The 24,511-nt window shown below is 37.8% G+C and overlaps 2 protein-coding genes across 5 annotated transcripts in view; one reads left to right on the plus strand and one right to left on the minus strand.

Moving 5' to 3' along the window:
* Positions 1–378: 378 nt before the first annotated feature.
* On the plus strand, positions 379–12,329 carry LOC141440725 (outer mitochondrial transmembrane helix translocase-like). Of its 2 annotated transcripts, none has more exons than XM_074105267.1 (8): positions 379–721; positions 3,270–3,378; positions 5,190–5,334; positions 6,084–6,251; positions 6,646–6,774; positions 7,270–7,409; positions 7,651–7,782; positions 8,623–12,329. In XM_074105267.1, exons 1-8 carry the CDS (start codon positions 549–551, stop codon positions 8,776–8,778), a joined length of 1,152 nt encoding a protein of 383 aa, XP_073961368.1. In that variant the 5' UTR covers positions 379–548; the 3' UTR covers positions 8,779–12,329. The 2 variants fall into 2 exon arrangements, with proteins under 2 accessions (XP_073961368.1, XP_073961370.1); XM_074105269.1 differs by having other exon boundaries at positions 3,282–3,378.
* A 9,390-nt stretch (positions 12,330–21,719) lies between these two features.
* LOC141440739 (uncharacterized) overlaps positions 21,720–24,511 on the minus strand; it is a 41,642-nt gene continuing 38,850 nt past the window's right edge. The window contains exons 1-3 of one of the 3 annotated variants that reach the window (XM_074105282.1): positions 24,114–24,225; positions 22,987–23,171; positions 21,720–22,534 (exon numbers count right to left, since the gene is read on the minus strand). In XM_074105282.1, the coding sequence (XP_073961383.1) occupies positions 21,976–22,534; positions 22,987–23,171 (744 nt within the window). In that variant the 5' untranslated portion in view covers positions 24,114–24,225 and the 3' untranslated portion in view covers positions 21,720–21,975. Of the gene's footprint in view, positions 22,535–22,986; positions 23,172–24,113; positions 24,226–24,511 lie in introns of those variants that run through there. The other 2 variants (XM_074105284.1, XM_074105283.1) reach the window with 2 other exon arrangements.

The following is a 24,511-nucleotide window of genomic DNA, read 5'->3' on the forward strand; positions in this document are numbered from 1 at the left end:
GAGTAGTATTAGTAATTAATTTTAAGTAGGTCTCTAGAATAACAAAGTTTATTTAACAGTTTTAATTTATTTTTAGAAAATAATTGCAATTCATAAATCGTTTTCGAATGAGACATCCATTTCAATCAAACGTAATACGTTCCGTTACTTTTTAAGTACTAGAAGATAATTAACAAAAAGTTATTTAAAAATACACGTTTTTAGATAATCCTGTACAATTAAAAGTAAACTTAGCCAAGAAATACAATCAAGACAATAGTAGCTATAATTTTACATTAAAATGTTAAAAAGTATAATTAGAACTGAAAAACTTGACAGCTTCATTCAACATCATCCAGTAGAACGAAACGTCATTCTCTAGTTCTCTACTCTACCTACTCTAGTTTTGTCTATTCTTCACCTATCACTCAAAAATCTCAAAAAGCGTGATGAAGACGAATTCCTGTGTATAAAATAAAATCATTAAACTTGTGAAAACTCATAAGCACCGCGTTGAGGGCATCAGCTCTGCGTTTCTCCAGTGACAAAGTTATAGATACACACGAGGCATGATGGTGGAGGGCTCTGCATTTACGCGGACCGATGTGTTCCAAATGGCAATAAGGGTCGCGTTCGTGTCTGCGGTCACTTATTTCTCTATCAAATGGCTGGTGAACCAAATAGACCCCACGTCAAAGAGTCGGAAGAAGGCTGAGGAACGAGCCCGCGAACAGTTACGCAAGTACGTATCGATCGCGGGAAATACCGGATTGTATTTAATATTTTTATGCACTAATCTTGATTGTCTCATCAGACCATTTCTAACAATGCTGTAAATATGATCTGTTTGATTCTCTGATGATTGACGCAACATGTCATGATATCTTATTGGAAACTAATAATATTTAGTTTTCTAATTTGTGGCATGATTAACTGTTATGGTTGCATTTTTATTAATCTCTAAAGTTGGCTGTCATCCCGCAAAAATGCCTGGCCTTAAGATAAAAAGTAGTAGACAAGTTTCTCAGAAGTTTCATCATAATTTATTTATAGAGGGTGCCATCTGTAATCAAACATAAAAGTGGAATAACTTTCATAATTTTCATCATAAATGATGACTATTGTTCATGATGCCATTTGGGCATAGACCTTAAATGATGCTTGCCCAAATGTTGATCTTGATTAGGACATGTCCACGGGATTTCAGGTTTATGATTAATCATAATCAATATTGTGTCTTCCTGAATTATAATGTGACAAGTGAATTACATCATAAATAGTGAGACAGTACCTACACATGATGCCATTTGGGCATAGACCTTAAATGATACTTGCCTGAATGTTGATCTTGATTTTGTTAATGAAAATGAAAATATCTTTATTTAAATCATCAGTGGTTGCATTACTTACTACTGACATACTTACTGCTAAATTGTACTGGTATAAGCTAAATGCTGTAGATACTTACATGTATTACTATCAAATTGAGATTAGATAGAACATGATTGAGCACATTATTAAGATTGTTTTTTTGGAATCTTTTTGTATTTTTTATTTCGATTCCAATTTTTTGTTACTTTTACGGTCATCCCGTAAAACCCATATCAAAAATACAAACTGAAATTTAGACGCAAGCTGAGATATGTGGTGCATAGGAGAAATTCGTGCCTGTATCACTGTCCAGTGGTGGTGTAGTGGTAAAACGCGTGGCACGGAATGCCGAGGACCTGAGTTTGATTCCCGGCACTAGTCTTATTTTTCTGGTTTTTCTATGTATCTATAGTTCAGTTTGTATTTACAATATGAGCACATTATGTTGTTTTTGAATTATTACATGAAATGACGTTTCGAGTCAATGTTTGGATGCACCCTCAGAGTTTTAGGTTTATGATTAATCTGTATTATGTCTTCCTGAATGTTGGTTTACTCAGTAAAGTAAAACAGTTTCGAGATATTATCATTACAACCATGGTGGCCAATCAAAGCTGATCAACATGGTATAGTATTAGTATACAGGTATAGTAACTGGAATAGTGACTTGTTCCAATAAAAAAAAAGTGAGACAAAATTGCAAATAGTTAATTACAAATTAAATTCTCCTCCTAAGCCCGGTTCACCCCGGCCCGGTTCGTCTGTCGTGTTGTGTCGCATTGCATTAGAACAGTATCGGTTTCATACATTTTATATGGTTGCATTCACATTTATCTGATGCACTGTGTGTTGTGTTGTGTCACGTCACAAGCATAAAGAGAGACAGACATTACAACACAACACAACAGATAAATGTGAACTGGGCTATTTCCACTTTAGGAGGTGATTGCTTCCCGCCAGGTGGCATGCTTGTATTTCCCTTCTTATATATATAAAAGGTGTACTGGTACAGAAGATCCCCTGAAGGATTTTCTGTAGTTTTGATTAACAAACTGCATAAAATGTACCCCTTAACAAAGTTTGTGTGATTATGTCACTGATGCTCTGAAATGAAATCATACTATTGTCTTGGTCTAAGTCCTAACATAATAAACATGATTGTTTAAACTAAATGTCAAAAAACAAAGAGTTCTGGCAATAACAACTTATGTTTAGGTTTTTGACTATATGTTTTTGAGAGATTATCCAAACTTTCATGATTTTCACTCATAGTCAAAATACCACCATACCATCGCAGGTGGTAGGACCTTGTGCAAGGTCCACCTGGATTGCTACCACCATCTTGCTTGCTAATCCTGCTGTGAAGCAGCAGTGCTTGCACTGTTGTGTTTTGGCGTGGAGAGTAAGACAGCCGGTGAAATTACTGGCACTTGAGGTATCCCATCTTAGGCCTCTAGGTTGGCAACGCATCTGCAATCCCCCTGGTGTTGCAGGTGTCTATGGACGGTGGTGATCTCTTACCATCAGGAGACCCATTTGCTTGTTTGCCATCCAGTCAAATAAAAAAAAAAAAAAAACCACCACACTACTTGTGACCACCGCCACTGCAATGTTGCCGAAACGTCGAGGTAAATATTACTCGTGTGTGTTAGCGTGATAATTCCCCCATTGGTGGTATTTTGACTATTAGATTATCCAAAGCAAAATGTAGTTAAATATCCAAGGGACGTTTTTATAGTCTTAACAAAAACTTTTGGCCCAACTAACAAATATATTACAACTAATAATACATTATTTTACACTAGTAAACTAACTGTGTGTGGCTGTGTTTGCATGTATATGTATCATGCTTTCCATATACATTCAAAATCTATATATTAGTGTTGTATACAAGCCACTATACAGTCTGTGTATTGAAGGGTCTCTTCCAGGGCGGGCTTGGGCGGCAAGCACACGTTGCAACTGGATAAACTCACCGACCACGAGATGATCATCGCCTCGCAGCTCGTCGTGCCTGATGAGATCAATGTGAGTTTGTCTGTCTCTCTTCTCTCTCCAGAATATGCGCCGATAAAGCGTCAATCACACATAGGACGGCATCTGTGGTCGTATTGTCTAACGCTCTAACGCTTGCGATCGCATTCCTCATCTATATCCTCATGGAACCTGACCTATTTAATAGTAGATTGATAACCAAGGGTGGAAAGTGACCCATTTCACCTGATATATTTCTGGCGCTCGAACGAAGTGAGAGCGCCAATAGTTCGAGGGGAAATGGGTAATTTCACCCGAGTTAGACACTCTTCTTTTCATTTTGACTGTGAGGAAAGTAAAATAGTACAAAAAAATTAGAATAGTAATAAATTGAATTTCAGTATTCAGTATTCACTAAATTGAATTTACTTATATCCAACCTTCAACGGTACCTTTTCGACCTGGCCACTTGCCACGGCCGACTATAAAAAAAATCTAGTTGGTCACGACCAAGGAGCTTATATACCTACAAAACTGGAGGTTGAACGCCGAACGAAGAAGTTTGACCTTTATTACTTATTTATATATTCCATCTCTTTCTCTCACATTTCACGAATGACTTCCATCTCTTTCTTAACCTAACTAAAGAAAGAGATGGAATATGTTTGTGACGTAATAAAGATCAAATTTCTTGTTTCAAACGGATGTTCGGCGTTCAACCTCCAGTGTTGTATATAAGCTCCTTGGTCACGACGTGCATCTAGATGGCCATGCTGAAACGTGAAAAAAAAGTTTCATTGACGTAACTCAATTATCTTCGACTCAGTGGCTAATCGAAAAATAAAAATTACTTTCCACCCTAGAGATGAAAACGCAATTTTCCACCCGGCTATCTATCCATGAAAATTAAACTTTCCGAACAGGAGAGATGAAAAAGTCGTTTGCCATTAAAGCAGCGTTTCCACCAGAGATGTGCGAGGATGTGTTGCGAGGAATATGTTTTTCATTAGCCAATAGTAACGCTTCATTTACCTCGCCTCGCTCCGCTCAGCTGTTTCCACCAGAGATGTGCCGTGTGAGGATGTGTAAATGAAGCGCTTCTATTGGTTAATGAAAAACACATCCTCGCTCGCAAACGCTGCTTAAACCGAGTTTAGACTTGCAAGAAAAATCGTGCAAGTTGCATTACATTGCGGCGCTCGGTTGACCACTACAAACTCGTTGGTTTTTGGGCCTCGCAATGTAATGCAACTTGCACGTGTTAAGAATCGTTCAAAAGTTAGTTAATTTTTTATCTTAAATTCTTATTTCATTTTCATTATTAAAATATATACAATAAAAACATCTACATAAAAGATACTTAAATGTAGTTGGTCAATAAATGTTTTAATCAATTTACAATCGATATAAAACTAATTATTGTTCAATTGCGTGTACAATGAAGTGTTTTGTGTTGATATTTATCTGTATAGTAACATTGCATTTTTTATAAATTTTATTTAATCATTATTGTCACCTACTGAATTCTCAAACTTATAACGACTGTAACGTTCTTTTTATTTAAATCCGAATTGTACAGTCACCAGCACCAATATCTGACACAACAAACGTGCATAAATATCTGATACGACTCTATTTCTAGGAAGGACCTGTCAGATATTTTTGCACGCTCCGCTGTGGCAGATTTTAATGCTGGTGACTAGCAGCAAAAATTTACAATCCTTCTTTATTCAAGACCGTATCCCGAAGAAGCTAAAAGACGCAAGTTTAGGGATTTTACACACGAATTTTCTTGCAAGTTTAAACTCGGCTTTAGATGAAATAGATGTAGCTGATCAGTTAAAAAACCTTATTCAAATTTGCAGGTGAACTGGAAGGACATCGCAGGCCTGGACGCTTTGATCCAGGAGTTGCGCGAGACAGTGATCTTGCCGATACAGAAGCGGGACCTGTTCGCCGACAGCCGCCTCACGCAGCCGCCCAAGGGCGTGCTGCTGCACGGACCTCCTGGTAAGACCTTAGCGCAAATACGGGGGGGCAGCGGGTCGGGAGCAGGGCCATCTTAGGCAATATAGGCCCTGGGGCACACAAGAACTTGGGACCCTTTTGGAAATTAAAGAAAGGCATTTCCTTTCTACACATATTTTTTGCTGTGAATATGCTATTTCATCTGTAACACATATATAAGTATAAGGGGCTGTTTCACCATCCATTGATTAGTGTTAACTGGCGGTTAGGTGTGATGCCGTCTCTATTTGTTTTGTTCGAATCAAATCAGTGGGTGGTGAAACAGTCCCTATGTGTCAGAAAATATTGGACACATATTTTTTCACGGACCTTGATTGTAGAGAAGCTCGATATTTCGTCACAGTTGCATGCGCCATGATCCAGTCGTCTCGTGATCATGGCGCAGGCGCCTGTGCTGAAATATCGAGCTGCTCTAAAATCAAGGTACGCGGAACAAATCCCGAATTTAAATAATAAAATGAGTAATGACCGCGATAGTCTAAAACATTGTGGTGTACGTATTTTTTTCTTTTGTCGACCAATCAAGAAATTATAAAGATGGCTATCATCTTCATCATTTTCAGCTTATTCTGGTTGAGTTTATAAGTTTATAATATTGCTGAGGGCGTATTATTATACACTTGAAACTTACCATCAGCAACAGCTTGAAGAAACCTATCCATTGTTGCGCGTGAAGTTCTCAAACCGCTATTGCTGCAGCTACTGTACCTAATTGTCTACTGTCATTCCAGGATGCGGCAAGACACTTATAGCCAAGGCGACAGCGAAGGAAGCTAACATGAGCTTCATCAATCTGGACGTCTCCCTGCTGACAGACAAGTGGTACGGAGAGACGCAGAAGCTCGCGGCAGCTGTCTTCAGCCTCGCCGTCAAGTTGCAGCCCTGCATTGTGTTTATAGGTACGTTTTATTTGATTTATTTGACTTTCATGTGTCATTTTTACATCAGTACGATGACAACAACTCTCGGAAATAAACGTCCCGAGTTTTCCCGACGGCGATTCCTTAATCTAGCCATCTTGCCGTTATGTGCAGATGCAATATAGGGCTATCACCACAGTTAAAAATGAGTGAATTTTGTATTTTTTTTTTTACTTTGTTTATGTTTCTAAACATAATAAATCGACTGTGTATCACTTAAACGATGCAATATCTCCGCAAAGGTCCCTCGTCGAAATCCACCCTGTATAAATGTTTTTTTCAATAAAAAGACTTGTCAAGATTGTTTACCCTTTTTCTAATGCTAAAAAAAACGAAGTATAGTATAGGGCCTGATTCGTTTCTTGTTCTGTAGATGAGATCGAGTCGTTTCTGCGCACGCGCACCGCCCACGACCACGAGGCCACCGCCATGATGAAGACGCAGTTCATGTCGCTCTGGGACGGACTCATCACCGACCCCTGCTGCACTGTCATCATCATGGGTGAGCGAAACTTGATCTATCTTATGACTCAGTCCAGACTCCTTTATTGACTAACGCTCGAGCGCTCATAATCGCATTCGCCATCTCTTTCTACCCACGTCTATATCGTGTGACAGAAAGAAGTGGTGAAAATAATTATGATTACAAGTGTCTTAGACAGTAAAGCTGCAGCTCGGTTCGGTCGAAATCTTTTTTTTTTTAGTGCTTTTTCTCAGCTAGCATGAAAAGAAATTGTAGTGCACGCAACTTTGTATTTTATTAAGATTAAAACAGAACACAAAACGATGCTTTTAGAAACGAGTTATGTATCTACCAGGTACATTGTTTTTGACGCTGTTGTGAGTTAAAAAATATATTTCGCTCAACACTAAAGTTGTTTAGCGTCTCGTGCTTTGAAACCTTCGCTACGCTCAGAATTCTTTCTGAGAATATTCGACATTAATTATCTCATTTCAGCCTTGTATAAAAACTATAACTATTGTCTTTGTAATAAAGGTGCCACGAACCGCCCACAAGACTTGGACAAGGCCATCCAACGCCGCATGCCAGCCGCTTTCCACGTGCCCATGCCGAACGAAACGCAACGCGAGCGTATACTGCAGCTCATACTGCGAGAGGAGCCCGTGGCACCCTCGGTGAGTACCACATCCGCTCAAAGGACCAAAGCTTATCCGGTTCGAAGGACCAAAACGCATTATCGGGAGGCTGAGCAAAGCAATTGTCTTCAGTTCGTTCATCATCATCCTATCAGCCGTAGGACGTCCACTGTTGGACATAGGCCTCCCCCATTAAACTCCAGTTGCCTCGGTTGAACGGCTTGCGTCCACCGAAAACCCGCTTTAACCAGTTCATTAATACCATGTTATCTGGTTGCAGATCGACTTCGGACGCCTAGCGGCCGCCACGGAAGGCTTCTCGGGCTCCGACCTGCACGAGCTGTGCCGGCAGGCGGCCGTGTACCGCGTGCGCGACCTCGCACGCGACGAGATCGCGAAAGACGCTAGCCAGGTATACATCCACCCGGGTGACACTCTTTCCCGGCCCGGATGATACCGGGATGGAAATACCGACCCTGTTTTTCGTGGACACGCCCATAGAAGCTCGTGTCAGTTTCTATGGGCGTGTACACAAAAAACAGGGCCGGTATTTTCATGTCGGTGTTATTCGGGCCGGGAAAGAGTGTCACCCATCCACCCTTCTACTGCCTATATTAGTAGTTAGTACCACTGCTGGACATAGGCCTCTCCAACTGCACACCACTGAGCATGATCCTCGCCCACTCTCATCCAGTTCTTGCCAGCCCCCTTGCGAAGATGATTATACGTTTACCCCAGCGGTTGTCGGCTCTTAGGCTGTTATGGCCGGCCCACTGCCACTTCAGTTGGCTTATCCGGTGAGCTATGTCGATGATTTTAGTTCTCTGTCGGATCTCCTCGTTCCAAATTCGATCCTTCAGAGAAACTACGAGCAAAACCCTTTCCATAGCTCGCTGAGCGACTTCAATTTGTGGACCACCCCAACCGAGTGTCCACATCTCGGCACCATATGTCATGACAGGTAGGACGCACTGATTGAAGAGATTCGTCTTCAGACTCTGTGAAATCGGCGAAGTAAAGACTCGCTCGACGAAGTTTCCCATATGCTACCCATCAACCCAACCCAGCGGCATTCTTCTATTGGCCTCTTTCTCGAAGAAAGTTTCTTTATTTTATTATATGTCTCTTTTAGCTTTGGGAATGTTTTTGGTCGTTTAGGTTGGATGGCAATGCAAGGGCAGTCGACTAAAAGAGCAGCCAGTAAAATAAGGCTTGTATTTAAATATTTTCAACAAAACCTTATTGTCACCAGACCTCATCCAAACCAGAATCGGACTCCGACTCCGAATACCACGACGCTGTGCGCCCCATCACCATGGAAGACCTCAAACTGTCTCTCAACAAACTTAAAGAAGCCAAGATCCAGTGCGGCAGCCTACCCCCCAGCATGCGGATAGAGCTCGACTAAGCACGTGAGGCATTGTTATAGTTTAAAATACGTTATGAGGGAATTCGTTGTTTGGAAAGATTCGAGTGTTTTGACGACCGTGTTTTACTTTTTCGACGCCAATGACAGGTACATACCACAGAAGTAATAAGCTCATGTGTACAGTCAACGTCATAAATAAGTGATCATTTATGTACCTTGTCGCTTTCAGTCGTTACACAATTTCGTATGGCTTTTCAAACATGACGTTAAAGTGACAAGGTAACAAAAGTGATCAGTTATTTATAACGTTGACTGTACTTACCATCAAGTGTCGCTGAATGAGCATCGCTGTGCTGTTTTAATTCAAAACATAAATAGAAAGGTCTTTCGAGACTAGGGGCGGATCGTTGGGTCATGAAGGAAAAAAATAATATTTTTTAAACAAAACTTATGAAAGTAAGTTCGTTTTACTAACCAGGATTGTAACAAAATGGCCGCTGTATCAAGGCGCCCGCGCTTTTAACTCGGGGTGACATTTATATCCTTTTTATTGCTATTGGTTCTGTGGATATATCCGGCGTAAAAGTGATTCTTGTGGGGATAGATTATGTTTTTTTTTTTATAATATGCGTAAACAGATATGAGAAGTTCATATCTGTTTACGCAGACTTTGATATTTATATTTAAAGTTGTGCCTTTTATCTTAATAATTTGTTTTTTGTTTCATGAAAAAAAAAGTGTCCCTGATTTTCCATACAATTTATGCCCATTTTGGGACGAACCATAAATATTGTATGAAAAATGCCACAAATAAAACTCTAGAAAATAGACACTTTTTTGTTTATGAATATAGAATAACTTAGGTAAAACGGCAAAAATGCCAAAATCTAGAAAAAAGTTACAACTTTTAATAAAGTGTCTATCTACATTCTACGGGTTCTCCCAAGTAAAGTACGTCACTTATACATCGCAGGTAGATCAGCCTAAGACGCACTAGACCAGCTTAACATAACTATTGTAAAAGTAGCACGGTTTTAAAAACATTGCCGGTTTTTTTATATTGTGTGGGTCAGCTTCTGGTACGATAGCTCTCGTTTTTGTTTTAATTTATATACGCTATCTAAGTAAACGCTAGCGTTACCAATGTAAAAAAAAAGAAATTTTAGAACAAACTTTAAAACAATGTCAGGTGTCATTATGACGTACTAAATTTGGGACACTGTGTAAACTATTACAGTATTTACCAGTGGCGTGGCGACAGATATTTCCGTGGTAAAGCCGAAGCAAAGATCGCTTAAATCTTTCATAAATTCTATATGTCTTGTTGTTCTGTTTTGTAAATATTGGTAAAGCCGGTGGGAACAGAGTTCTATGAACGCTTCGCCACTGGTATTTAGTATACAAATTGTAACTTATTGGATACCAAATACGTCTGTAAGAAATCCAACTCTCTTAAAAATTCAATGTATTTTATTTTCAACGACACAAAAAGTCAAATTTCAAAGTATTTAAGTCAAATTGGGCCTCATAAAGTAATATCTAAATTAAGTTTACTAATTGCCGCACTCAAAGACAGCTATAGAATTAGTTGCAATGGAACTTGAATTCGTTTCAACCTTAAATTTTAGTATGAAAAATCTTTTGCTAATAAACAGTTAAATATTTAACTGACATCTCTAAGTGTGGCAGTTACCAACGTTGTCTAACGAGTCCTTGAAGGACCCTTTAAGTTAAATATAAAATAAATAGATATAGAGGCTTTATAGTTCTGGCATTTGCCATGTTCAAAACCATTTTAGTTAGGTACTTTAATTTAGAACTAACATACCATATTTTATGGTCATGATCAGGGTTCGTGCAATGCGAGCGATATTCATTGAAGTGGTTGTCATAATTGTCATACGTGATTTCAATAGATTTTGATCGCATTTTACGATCCCTAGTCATATCATAATACATTTTTTACATATTTTATGTGTGCAGTTCGTTTGCTCAAATATTCTGTATAGGATTTCATTGGATCAGGTTTTCAAAATCTTTCAAAACAGGTGGCACAATTTACCTTTAGTTAGCCGCTGTGTCCCTTTCAGGCTGCTCAAGGGCGAGGGAGATACATACACGGAATCAGAGGATAATGAATGACTTGTGCTAGCCGTTCTGAGTATAGGAAGATTACCGATAAGAGGCCGCCCTAATGAGATGCTGGCTCATGATTGGCCAATTTAGTCGTGTTTGGCGAGTAACTGACCAATAATATTGCAGTTTAATTTTAGGGCTGTCTAGAGTCCTTAGATAGCTTTAATAGGGTCTCATTTCTTCAGAGCTGTAGTTACCAATAAACCAATTTTTGTAAGTTTATTACAATTTTGTATATACGCTTTCCTAAAGTGCTAGACTGTATTTATCGCTATTTCAATATCTACTTCGTCGCATCGAAGCGGTGGTTTAGAAAAAATGGGCAGAAATTTATTTAAAATCTCTTACGTCTATTACTCGGTAATACCCACAGTTCAACCACATGTCAGTAAGTTGACAAAATGAGGGTCCGTTGAATGTGATTCCGATTGCGGACGTGTTAGACCGTGCTTAAGTGACCGGACTGCTTTAGAGATGGTTTTGAAATGACGATAAATATAGTTTAGCATTTGCAGCAATAATTTTGTATAGAATAGAAAACGGCTCGTCTAGCTTCGTATGCATATCTAATCAAAGGTTTGTGAATATATTGCGCATTGTTTGTGTGCATTTTCTCGATATAGCTTTATATGCGGTTGACGTATTATTAGCTGTAGATTTTTCACAGATATATAAATAAATAACGACAGGAAAAGTGTACAGAGGCCGTATTTTCTAACACGCGAATTCTCGCTATCGCATAACGTTTAAAACTTTCGTGATTTTTCACTCATAGTCAAAAGAACCCAAACGGGACTTACCACGCTAAAACACACGAGTAATATTTACCTCGACGTTTCGACCACATTACAGTGGCCGTGGCCACGAGTAGACAGAAGTGTGGGGTGTCAAGTCTGCATAGCAGCGCGACTCCTTCGAACTACCCGCACTTGATCACAAAAAATCACCACATTCATCAAAAATCATCGCATTCACCACATCCCTCTGCTCTTATCTCACACCATGTGATAGAAAGAAGTAGCGAAAACGATAGTGATTCCAAGTGCGTTAGACAATAAGGTCTCAAGTCTATCTAGCTTGAATAGTTTTATGAAGTTTCCACGTTTTAGTTAAAACCGTTATTTTCTAAATGGATCGTACTTAAACTGGACATTATGGGTACAGTGTCAACCAATTTGGTTCCTGAGCCACCATCGAACCTCGACTTGGTAGTAAATCATTTTATTTGTTTATGTTAAATGACAAGATAATGCTTATTGAATGATGTGTAATGATAATAAATGATAAGATTCTATAGTGACATAGGAATCAAATTGTTTGGGTGCAAACTTCTAAATTATGTAAACAAACAGAGGCTGTTCTTGGCGTAATGTTTAATGTACCTGTAACCTATTTGTCAAACGTTTTTTGTATACATGTAATGAATGACATCAACATGGCCATATATTAAACTATACAACTCAAACACGAAATAAGCTGTCAAATAATCATTATTCTAACTAGATTGTCGATCCATTTGATTTGGATTTGAATATGTTGAAAAATTTATGTAGTGTTTCAGGTCTAGCTGGGTTTTTAAATCGCTTGTCTTGATCACTGTTCCAATATACCAAACCAAAGAGCTTTTGGCGAATCCCTCCGAATAACTAGTTCGCTTGCATATACCATTGATGGATGGGATTTAAATCACTGTGGAACCTTTTATTAGTTTAACCTTTTATACGTATGTTGAACGAAATCTAAGTTTCTTTAATTAAAAAAAATCAGAAAAAATATATATTTTTTTTTTAATAGAGATGTGGCTTGTGGTTTATATAGTTTTCGAGAAAATGTCACCGAATGTGGGCCAAACTGGTCAAGTATGAACAATATTAAACATTATCATACCTTTATTTTTTTAATTATTCATTTTAAAAAAGATAAAATCTATTTTCAGAATTAAAGTTATGAAATAAATTCACCTTTAATCGTTTAGAAAATATCACTACACTGTGACCTGAGAAAAATTATTAATTGTTAAATTACAATAATTATATTTGAAGTTGTTTAAATGGTAACGTTAGACTCGAAAATCTATTGTATATAGGCTTTGTTAAATTTGAGCTTACGGTGGTTTCTACAAACTAAATCAAATAATCAATTATTCTTCGGCAATTTGTTGGCTGTTCGATTTCAAGTTTTTAGAAATACCCTCTTGAATTATAAGTTATGCTGCTGGCAGTGTATAAGATTTTGAATATATCTATTTAAATTCTATAAATTTACTTATCTATATTTAGCTATCCGACGCTTTGGTTGATTGTCACCCAGAAGCAATAGTTATTAATACACTACATTATCTAAGTGGTATTTTGAAAATATGAATGTATAGGATTTCATTGGATCAGGTTTTCAAAATCTTTCAGAACAGGTGGCACAATTTACCTTTAGTTAGCCGCTGTGTCCCTTTCAGGCTGCTCAAGGGCGAGGGAGATACATATACGGAATCAGAGATATGAATGACTTGTGCTAGCCGTTCTGAGTATAGGAAGATTACCGATAAGAGGCCGCCCTATGAGATGCTGGCTCATGATTGGCCAATTTAGTCGTGTTTGGCGAGTAACTGACCATAATTTGCAGTTTAATTTTAGGGCTGTCTGGAGTCCTTAGATAGCTTTAATAGGGTCTCATTTCTTCAGAGCTGTAGTTACCAATAAACCATTTTTTGTAAGTTTATTACAATTTGTATATACGCTTTCCTAAAGTGCTAGACTGTATTTATCGCTATTTGGACGACCGGATGGCTAAGTGGTTAGAGAACCTGACTACGAAGTTTGAGGTCCTGGGTTCGAATCCCGGCCGGGGCAGATATTTGTGTGAATAACACGAATGTTTGTTCTCGGGTCTTGGATGTTTAATATGTATTTAAGTATGTATTTATCTATATAAGTATGTTTATCCGTTGCCTAGTATCCATAGTACAAGCTTTGCTTAGTTTGGGACTAGGTCAATGGTGTCAAATGTCCCATGATATTTATTTTATTATTATTTCAATATCTACTTCGTCGCATGGAAGCGGTGGTTTAGAAAAATGGGCAGAAATTTATTTAAAATCTCTTACGTCTATTACTCGGTAATACCCACAGTTCAACCACATGTCAGTAAGTTGACAAAATGAGGGTGCGTTGAATGTGATTCGATTGCGGACGTGTTAAACCTTGCTTAAGTGACCGGACTGCTTTAGAGATGGTTTGAAATGATGATAAATATAGTTTAGCATTTGCAGCAATAATTTGTATAGAATAGAAAATGGCTCGTCTAGCTTCGTATGCATATCTAATCAAAGGTTTGTGAATATATTGCGCAATGTTTGTGTGCATTTTCTCGATATAGCTTTATATGCGGTTGACGTATTATTAGCTGTAGATTTGTCACAGATATAAATAAATAACGACAGGAAAGTGTACAGAGGCCGTATTTTCTAACACGCGATTCTCGCTATCGCATCACGTTTAAAAACTTCGTGATTTTCACTCATAGTCAAAAGAACACAAACGGGACTTACCACGCTAAAACACACGAGTAATATTTACCTCGACGTTTCGACCACATTACAGTGGCCGTGGCCACGAGTAGACAGAAGTGTGGGGTGTCAAGTCTGCATAGCAGCGCGACTCCTTCGAACTACCCGCACTTGATCACAAAAAATACACCACATTCATCAAAAATCATCGCATTCACCACATCCCTCTGCTCTTATCTCACACCATGTGATAGAAAGAAGTAGCGAAAACGATAGTGATTCAAGTGCGTTAGACAATAAGGTCTCAAGTCTATCTAGCTTGAATAGTTTTATGAAGTTTCCACGTTTTAGTTAAACCGTATTTTCTAAATGGATCGTACTTAAACTGGACATTATGGGTACAGTGTCAACCAATTTGGTTCCTGAGCCACCATCGAACCTCGACTTGGTAGTAAATCATTTTATTTGTTTATGTTAAATGACAAGATAATGCTTATTGAATGATGTGTAATGATAATAAATGATAAGATTCTATAGTGACATAGGAATCAAATTGTTTGGGTGCAAACTTCTAAATTATGTAAACAGACAGAGGCTGTTCTTGGCGTAATGTTTAATGTACCTGTAACCTATTTGTCAAACGTTTCTTGTATACATGTAATGAATGACATCAACATGGCCATATATTAAACTATACAACGGATAGTACGAGAAACTCAAACACGAAATAAGCTGTCAAATAATCATTATTCTAACTAGATTGTCGATCCATTTGATTTTGATTTGAATATGTTGAAAAATTGATGTAGTGTTTCAGGTCTAGCTGGGTTTTTAAATCGCTTGTCTTGATCACTGTTCCAATATACCAAACCAAAGAGCTTTTGGCGAATCCCTCCGGATAACTAGTTCGCTTGCATATACCATTGATGGATGGGATTTAAATCACTGTGGAACCTTTTATTAGTTTAACCTTTTATACGTATGTTGAACGAAATCTAAGTTCTTTAATTAAGAAAAATCAGAAAATAATATATTTTTTTAATAGAGATGTGGCTTGTGGTTTATATAGTTTTCGAGAAAATGTCACCGAATGTGGGCCAAACTGGTCAAGTATGAACAATATTAAACATTATCATACCTTTATTTTTTTAATTATTCATTTTAAAAAAGATAAAATCTATTTTCAGAATTAAAGTTATGAAATAAATTCACCTTTAATCGTTTAGAAAATATCACTACACTGTGACCTGAGAAAAATTATTAATTGTTAAATTACAATAATTATATTTGAAGATGTTTAAATGGTAACGTTAGACTCGAAAATCTATTGTATATAGGCTTTGTTAAATTTGAGCTTACGGTGGTTTCTACAAACTAAATCAAATAATCAATTATTCTTCGGCAATTTGTTGGCTGTTCGATTTCAAGTTTTTAGAAATACCCTCTTGAATTATAAGTTATGCTGCTGGCAGTGTATAAGATTTTGAATATATCTATTTAAATTCTATAAATTTACTTATCTATATTTAGCTATCCGACGCTTTGGTTGATTGTCACCCAGAAGCAATAGTTATTAATACACTACATTATCTAAGTGGTATTTTGAAAATATGAAGTCAATTTATTCTTACTTGTTCTTAGGATATAGAGTCGACTAATAAATTCGTTTAACACCTAAAGGGTTCTATTGTCAGGGTTTCAATAACCATTAAAGACTAATAAATAACATTTAAAGTCAATGTTACAATCGGGATATTGTTTTTATTAGGGCGTAGAAACTGTCAAAAAAATGGTGAGCACTGTTGACTTTACTAGAAACTAGTTCCCAGAACACTATCGAAGTTTAGATAATTTTAACTTTCTGATTTACATTCTGATTTCTTCACATAGATGGCGCTTAGCGACAAATAATATGTAAATTAAAAAATAGTAACTCTCTAATCTCGAGAACATGTCAGAAAATTTCGCCATGGAATTAAAGCTTGGCGTGGTGCAGGGGTGCAGCACGCATCCTGGATAGATGAAGAACCGGGTTCGTTTCCTGGCTCGAGCGTTTCTTTTCTATTTTTTTTTGTAATATTTTTCATTTCCAGTATATTGGAGTAGTTACCAGAATTGTCACTTTTGGTCACTAGAATTATTCTAACCTTTAAATAAAACAAAACGCAGTCGCAAATGAAACACATTAAATGTTCCTAGTTTGCTGCTATGATTTGTTTTATTTCAGCGTTATATTCAAAAACATAAAATCTATTTTGATGTCCAAGAGTGATATTTTAGGTTATGTCCGTTTTTACGATTTCAGACAGATTTTGTAGCGAGATACAAGGTCAAAGTAGTTATTCGGGGTCCATATCGGCTCGCATGATTGTTAAAAGTCATAATATATATTGTTTGTCATAACTTTTTTCTGAAGCCTATTGACAATTTTACAAAACAAACCTAACCTAACGGTTCTAACATATAGTGATCATTTAAATATTTCTGAAAAATTACCCATAGTTTTAGTGGGGGGGTAAAATATGACACAATAATTATGACAAGCATTACATTATGACTTTCAAATATTATACGATTGAACTAGACTCTGGCCAGTGAAAGCTGTCCACGCATTTTTTACGAAACTTTAATCTGGTATCATTTTTGAGGCTGTCAAATTGACATATTGACATTCTAGCCCGGCTTAATCGTAGATAATTTAATACTTCTGCTATAAGAAATAAAATTAGTTATTTTTGTTTAATTCAACCGCCGCTTAAAATGCAAATGTTATAAGATTATGTTAGAATTGAAATGTTAGAAGATATATTCAGTGCCAATCTGGTCAAAATGGTCCAAAATTGATGCGGCTGGACTATACGTAGATGGGCACTGACAAAGGTCATAAAATTTACCAAGGACTCCTAAAGTGCATCATCAACTTTGACACATTACTACATGAATTTTGATGCAGCTTGAAGAGCCCGTATAATTTAATATCTGGAAAATTTAAAATAATATCAACATCGTTTAATCTGTGTAAGCAAGTGTTGTCAGCTTCATTTTTTTTTAATTTGCGGACTGCTTTCGCTGGCCAGAGTCTAGCACCCAGTTCATTGATATGGGCACTTGTGAAATAACCCGTGAATTAATGATTTAAGACAAGCAAGAATGAACTGAGTTTTGTATCGTGTGCATTTTATTTTTACTATATTGAATTAGCTAAATGGTGAGGGCTGTGCGTTGAAAATTGTTAAGTTATTTTAATGGTTTGAGTTGTTTTTAATTAAGTCGTTCACTGAAATTTTAATATTCGTTAATCTCGACTAAAATCAAGGTATTAAAAAAATGCTCTAACGCCTTTCAAGATTATGTAAGCATTACAAACTTGCTTTAGATATTGCAATGTATAGTCGGAGCTGTTTTTAAAACGGCGTGTTTTGTATATAATGCATAAATGTGTATTGTGTTGTTTTTCTGTCGATTTCATGTGAATGAATGAGTTGTGGACTCTGGTTGTCGACAGAAAAATATGTTGAGATCGTTACTTAGAACGCAAATATTTATTGTGTAAATAAAGGCAATAAATGATTGGAGAAATAATGGTTTTTCATTGATCTATATCCGCAAAAAATAGGTACATTTAGAGGTGGTTCCCACTTGTCGGATGTCGGGCCTGGATTGTAATCGGATGTTCCAGTGGCAGAACATTTTATATGAAACTATACACACTTGCCTGACAAGATTGTCTATAGAAACGACTAACATTCTGGTTGTGCAGTCAACGTCATAAACAAGTGATCACTTTTGTACCTTATCGCTTTCAGTCGGTAGGTACCTACACAATTTCATATGGCTTTTCAAACATGACGTTAAAATAGCAAGGTACAAAAGTGCACTTATTTGTGACGTTGACTGTACCATGCCGTGTGTGTACAGCCAAATATGTGGTCTACCGCCCTAAAGTTAATAATCGTTTGCATGTCACGAAACAATAATGCCAATAGACCTGTCTGTCAACATGAAAGTTCGACTTTAGCGCCATATTCATTTGATAGGAACTTGTTTAAAAATTGATAGACCACTTATTTGGCTGATGGTACCTGCTATACCTAAGTGGTAAGCAACTGCCTACTTATTTCTTATGGTTCGGTACCCGAAGGGTGACGAACGGAACTCTAATACTGCCACTTCGCTGTCCGTCTATCACAGGTCTACCTCTCGAGAACCGTAATAGATAAGTAGTTGAAATTTACACATAATTTGTATTTTTAGTACGATAAAAGACTAGCTTCTTATAATTATAAACTTTAATGGGTTTGATTGTTTATTTTGTATCTCAGTATTAACATTACATTTGGCGTTATCTTCTCTTTATTTCCAGTACTGCGTCTGGGAAAAATTAAATAGCAAATTACTGAAAAAATTGGCATGTTTCTATCAGGTCGAGTAATAAAATTTTAAACGTTACGATTTCCTGAAACATTTATCAAAACTTTCTAAACACTAACTTTCATGAACCTTTTTGTATTCTTGTTATACATTTATGTATTAAAAATATATAAAAAGAGACGATTATGACTACAAATCGTTAGTGAAAAAAAAATAGATAAACATGTGAGCCAAGTGCTCGCAAAACCGCATCGAAAATGGCCGCCGTGCGAGGGCTCGCTCAGAGGGAACAGCTGGCGGTATTGACCACTAAGACTGCGATGTAATTAGTAGACTCTAGTGTAAACGCAGCCTTAAGGTTTAATATATTTTTAGTTATACAGGTCAACGCACCTTCTTCCTTTTCTTACTTCTGGACATCTTCTGTTTTCTGCGTTTGTTATACCGGGCGGGGGCGGGGCTGTCGGCGGGAGGGCTTGGAAGGCTTGGAGGGTCTGCGAGGCCGTAGAGGCTTCTCTGGACCCTTCAGGAGGTGGGAGACCTGCGGAAGTAGACGTGAACAGGATCAATCCTCCAGTAATGGTTCCTTCACGATCATATTTAAGTAAAACCCCACACTTTAATTCCAGAGTGATCATGCCAGGCGCAGATCCAGCCTCAAAAAAGGTTGTGAGTTTCGTTCTAAACGTGCGACAGGTAAAAATCAGTCAAGTGCGAGTCGGAGCATGAACTCGCCCATTGCATGACTCATGCGTGGATGACTTTTGAATTTGATTATTTTCCTTTTTCCGCGCATTAAGACATTGGTCATCCAAGCATCTCGATAGATCACACCGTCGCAGTCGCAGATGTGGTGGAATACGTCCGCCGGAAGAGCGGATACACGCTGAGGGTGTTCCAGCTGCAGTCGCGCCACTACGTGCACTTCAGCTCGTTTGTGGTGCGCGTGCCGCGGCTGCTGATGGGGGGGGGGGGGCATCGCGAGTGCTGCCTTCTGGCCGAAAGACGTCGTGTTCCGGCGGTTCCGGGGCACCATGCCGCAGATGAATGCGACGTCGGGGACGGTGACTCAACGGGGTCACGCCGTTTTGTCACCAAATTAGTTTTAAATATTGATTATAAATATGTATGTTAGTCTGTAAGGTATTTATTGTATGGGCCAAGTTGCCCGAAATAAATGAATTTATTATTATTATTATTATTATTATAGACCGTGAAAATGTATCGTTACAAGTCTATTAGGGTCGTGGGCATGCCCATCGTGCCCACAACGGTGGATCCGCCCTTGGATCATGCACTTCGTAAATAATTTAATAGGTACTTTTTGTTTTCAACGTTTAAAAAACCGGACAAATGCGAGTCGGATTCGCGCACGAAGGCTTCCGTACCATCTATATAACATTCATTAGACATTAGCGAAAAACGGCAATAAAAAAATAATAAATTAAAATAATTAAATATCCGAAGAGCCGAAGAGGAGATGGAGGGACGACTTGGATGCCTATAATGTGGGATGGCGGGAGCTCGCCTTTGATAGGCAGGAGTGGAGCAAGAGAGGAGAGGCCTTTGCCCAGCAGTGGGACACAAAATAGGCTAAAAAAAAAAATATTTATTTTATTCTGTTTTTAGTATTTGTCGTTATAGCGGCCACAGTTATACATAATCTATGAAAAGTTCAACTGTCTAACTATCACGGTTGTTACTTCTTGAGATACAACCTGATGACAGACAGACGGACGGACAGCGAAGTCCAATAGGGTTTCCGTTTTTACCCTTTAGGTACGGAACACTAAAAACGTTATTTACACTAATAATGGAGTTGTAGCCTTATTGTAGCTGTAGCCGATGTTGTAGCCTTAATTAAATTTGATGAAAACGTGGGTAGTTGTGCACTGGTATTATATTATAGTTTCGGTGGGTAGTCGTGCCAACAGAGCGATGGCGCGCAGTGCGCGTGTTGCAGCACCCGCCGATTCGCGTTGGTCGGACCAACTTGGCTTTATGACGTGAGTTATCCGGATTTGTTTCATTTAATATGGTGGTCTCACGGTAGTTTCGTGTTCAAAGGAGCCTTAAAGTAACTGAATCCGGGACGGTTGGTCCTGCTCGCGGCTTCCGAATCACCCTGTACCTAATTCTACCTAATTCATAAATTTATTTATTTTTAATTCATAAAAAAGTTTCACAGCATTACAGTTTCACCAAAGCACTGTGAAGTTTATATACGGTTTTACACAAATAATACATTATGGAACAAAGACAATAAAAGTAATTACAAATATAATAAATAAACATAAGATAATAATTATATTAAAAGCAATAAGCATAATTATAGTTAGTTAGATTAATAGTTCTAGTCAAAGATAATCACAGTTAAAATGTACTAAACCCCGTTGCAAACAAATAGGACACCTATGGTTTTTCAGATTTTTAGGCCATTGAAGCTTAGAAGTAAGCTTTCATGCACATAAAATACAAAAAACCATAGGTGCCCGTCTTTTTGCAAGGGGTTTATTTGGAGGAGCGACGTTTCCTGATACAGGTATTTTTTACATACTAGGAGGTCTACGCTCATAAACACGTATGTATATATGTATAGGTAGTCAACTTTAGGGTGGTAGAAAGGGAGAGATAATAGGGTACTTCTGGTTATCCTAGAACCCACAAACTTGAAATTTGATATTAAGTTACAGGATCTCCAACAAGAACAGTGTCAAAATCTTATTTTTTTTATCACAGTTTTTGTCGGTAACCATCCAATATAAACACACTGCGTACATTCTGCTTAGGAGAAGGGCTCTTCTAATACTGGTATTCATAGATACCTATAAGATACATCCCAACCTACAAATTTGTATGAAACCCTCAGTGCACGAGTCCGACTCCCACTTGGGCGATTATTATTGTAAGAATTAGGTGTGTAGGTTTTGTGTGAAAAGAACAGAAAATGGTAAATAAAAAATGCTAAAAATAAAACGTATTAGCTAGTAAGGAAGAATTTAATACAACAAATAAATATCTTACATTACTAAGTAGGTACCTTCAAACGCAAACTTACTTCTTTGGAAATAGCATAGAATACTGACAGGATCACTAAATCTTAATCTACGGCAAGAAACCTAAACTACACATTTAATCTCAAGTCATTCTGACCACATGCAACTTTATAAACTTTACCTAACTATAATTTAAAGCTGTAACAAAACAAGTCGTATATAACCTCAAAATCACTGCACTTTAAGTTCATTATCGACTACTGCCTCACCTTGCTGCTTGTCGAAGTATCCATTCTTCAAATAAAAGAACAGCGACGACGGAATTTCGTTAACCTCCTCGTTCAACGTTTTCGGTATGCCAATGGTGATGTCCGAACAAGCTCTGAACTCTTCCTGTTTCCCGCAACCTAAGCCTGTGGTTCCATTGCTGCAGATTCCCCAGTTGTTGCCAGCACGGTATCTCCATTGAAGAACGCAGTTTTCGCAGACAAGGCCGGTTGGAAGTTTATAATTGACGTTGTAAGTAGTGCTTCCGCGGGTTGGGTAGTATTTCGTCTCGCCGTTTTCGAGTTGGAGCACGTGCTGGTCGAAGCAAGCCTGGTCGTTGTTGGTCGGGTCTGGGCACAGTTTGAACTCCCAGTAGCCGAGGTGGGAGGCGGTGAGCTGCGTGGTGGTGGCGATGGTGGCGCCTGGCAGGTATTCCGCGGTGATGACACCAAGGCCGAAAGTGCCGCCTAGCTCGTTGGGACGAGGCTCGGGGATGTTGTACGCGTCACCGCAGATTCCACATCTGGAATTAGATTTTGCGTTAGTTCAAAACTACACCAAATTAGTTAAGTAGGTACTAAGTAGGAACTTACAGAGCTAGAGGCTAATAGCTCTAGGAAATTAGCGAAGTCCCTATCTTATGGGAATTTGGAAAACCCGTCCGTTTTTTGAGTAACTTTAATTTTCTTTTACTCGCTTTTCAGTGTAGGTACGTATCTTTTACAATAGCTTAATTTCAACTGCTCATATTATTATGTATAAGGAACTCAAAAATAACCGGTCAAATCTTGATCAAATTTAAATGACACCACAATCAGAATCACATTAAGCTTTCAAATAAAAAAGACTCATCAAAGTCAGTTCACCTAGAAAAAAATTCTGATGTACCCTAAATTAAAAAAAACCGTCGATTTGAATTCCTTTTTTAAAATCGGTTAAAAACGAATGGGTTTATTGGATCTTATGGGTACTCACTTGCCCCCGTTGCTCTCCCATTGCGTGGAGAACCCCCCACAGTTCAAACCATCGTCATCGTAGTTGGGCGGTGTCGCGAAGTTCAAGCGCCACGCCGAGGCCCGCGAGGCCGGCTGCGTGACCCGCCCGTGGCCCACCACCGCCGACACCACGGCTGCCAGCACCAGGATACTGCGGGAAACCATCTGGAAGCAAATTGTAAAGGTTAAACTATATTAAAGGATTGTTTCACCACTCATTAATAAATTTTATGGGACAGATAAATGTGATGCCGGCTCTGTTTATTCGGAAAAAAAAACAAAAAGAGAACGCATATCGCAGATAGGTATCTGTCCCATACTTGTACATAAAATTTAACAATTAATGATGTAACAGGCCCTAAGACTCCCAGGTATAACCTATACTTTAGTATTGCAACTACCCCGCTTCAACCTAAAGGTTTTTTCGACAGAATGCTTCAAAATAATTCCATGTTGTATTTAAACCGTTCGCTATTGGTTGTCAAATCCGAGGTTTCTTTAATTATGACAGCTGCACTTCTTTCTTACAGTTTCCACAGCTAAGTAAATAAGTATGTTATTATTATTATTCCCTCAATGGCGGCCTTAAGGCTTGGGCCAATGAATAAGTATGGGCCATGGGAAAGTGCGTGCTCGACCAATCATTCATCTAAGGATATACTTAATAAAATAGTACCTACCTACAATGACGTAGTAAATTTAAATAAGTAGATTAATCAGTCATGATTTCATATGCTTAATACTTAATTTATAATTTATATTGTGATACCCAGTGCATACTATTATTAAAGTGAAATAATTTAGTTTTTCAAGGATGCTTAAAATGTAATTTACAATTTTCTGAAGAGTTTTCTGTTTATTACTTAATTAGATGTAAGAAACTTGAAATGTTATAATATTGCAACGCCCTTACAGAATTATACTTTAACATGTACTTGTGCAATTTCATAAATAAATAAAGCTACATATGTATGTATACCTATCAAATTTCAAGCTTCCGATCACTAGAAGTGGATCAAATTAACTTTCACGATTAAACAAACAAATGTACGAGGTGAAGTTAAATAAAAGCTTGTAAAAATAAACTTGACACAGAAAAACAAATACCTTTCAAAGGGTTAGCAGAACTTACGGAGCACAAACCAAAACGCAAAGCGATTAAAAAATAAATAAAAAGTTAATCAGGCAATAGAATTGTTTTTTACGCCGCTGAATTAACTCAGCATGGAAAGGAAAGTGAAGACTGAAGATCGTAGCAATTTCCCTCCAATTTATATTGCACTGTATCACTGATTGTTATCTGACTTGTTATCTATATCTTTAATTCAAAAGATATGAAATTAATCAAAGAATTACCGGGGCATTTTTTCTGAAATGTTTTAACTTCCTAATAAATAGTAGATAAGGTGACCTATATACGTTTAATTTATGCGATGCGCTGAGCCTTTGCGTGTGGTTTGCATTACGAATACGGAAAAAGATCTACTTTTGATTAGACGATCTAA

This window comes from Choristoneura fumiferana, chromosome 23 (assembly GCF_025370935.1).
Source record: "Choristoneura fumiferana chromosome 23, NRCan_CFum_1, whole genome shotgun sequence".
In the NCBI taxonomy this organism is placed as follows: domain Eukaryota; kingdom Metazoa; phylum Arthropoda; class Insecta; order Lepidoptera; family Tortricidae; genus Choristoneura; species Choristoneura fumiferana.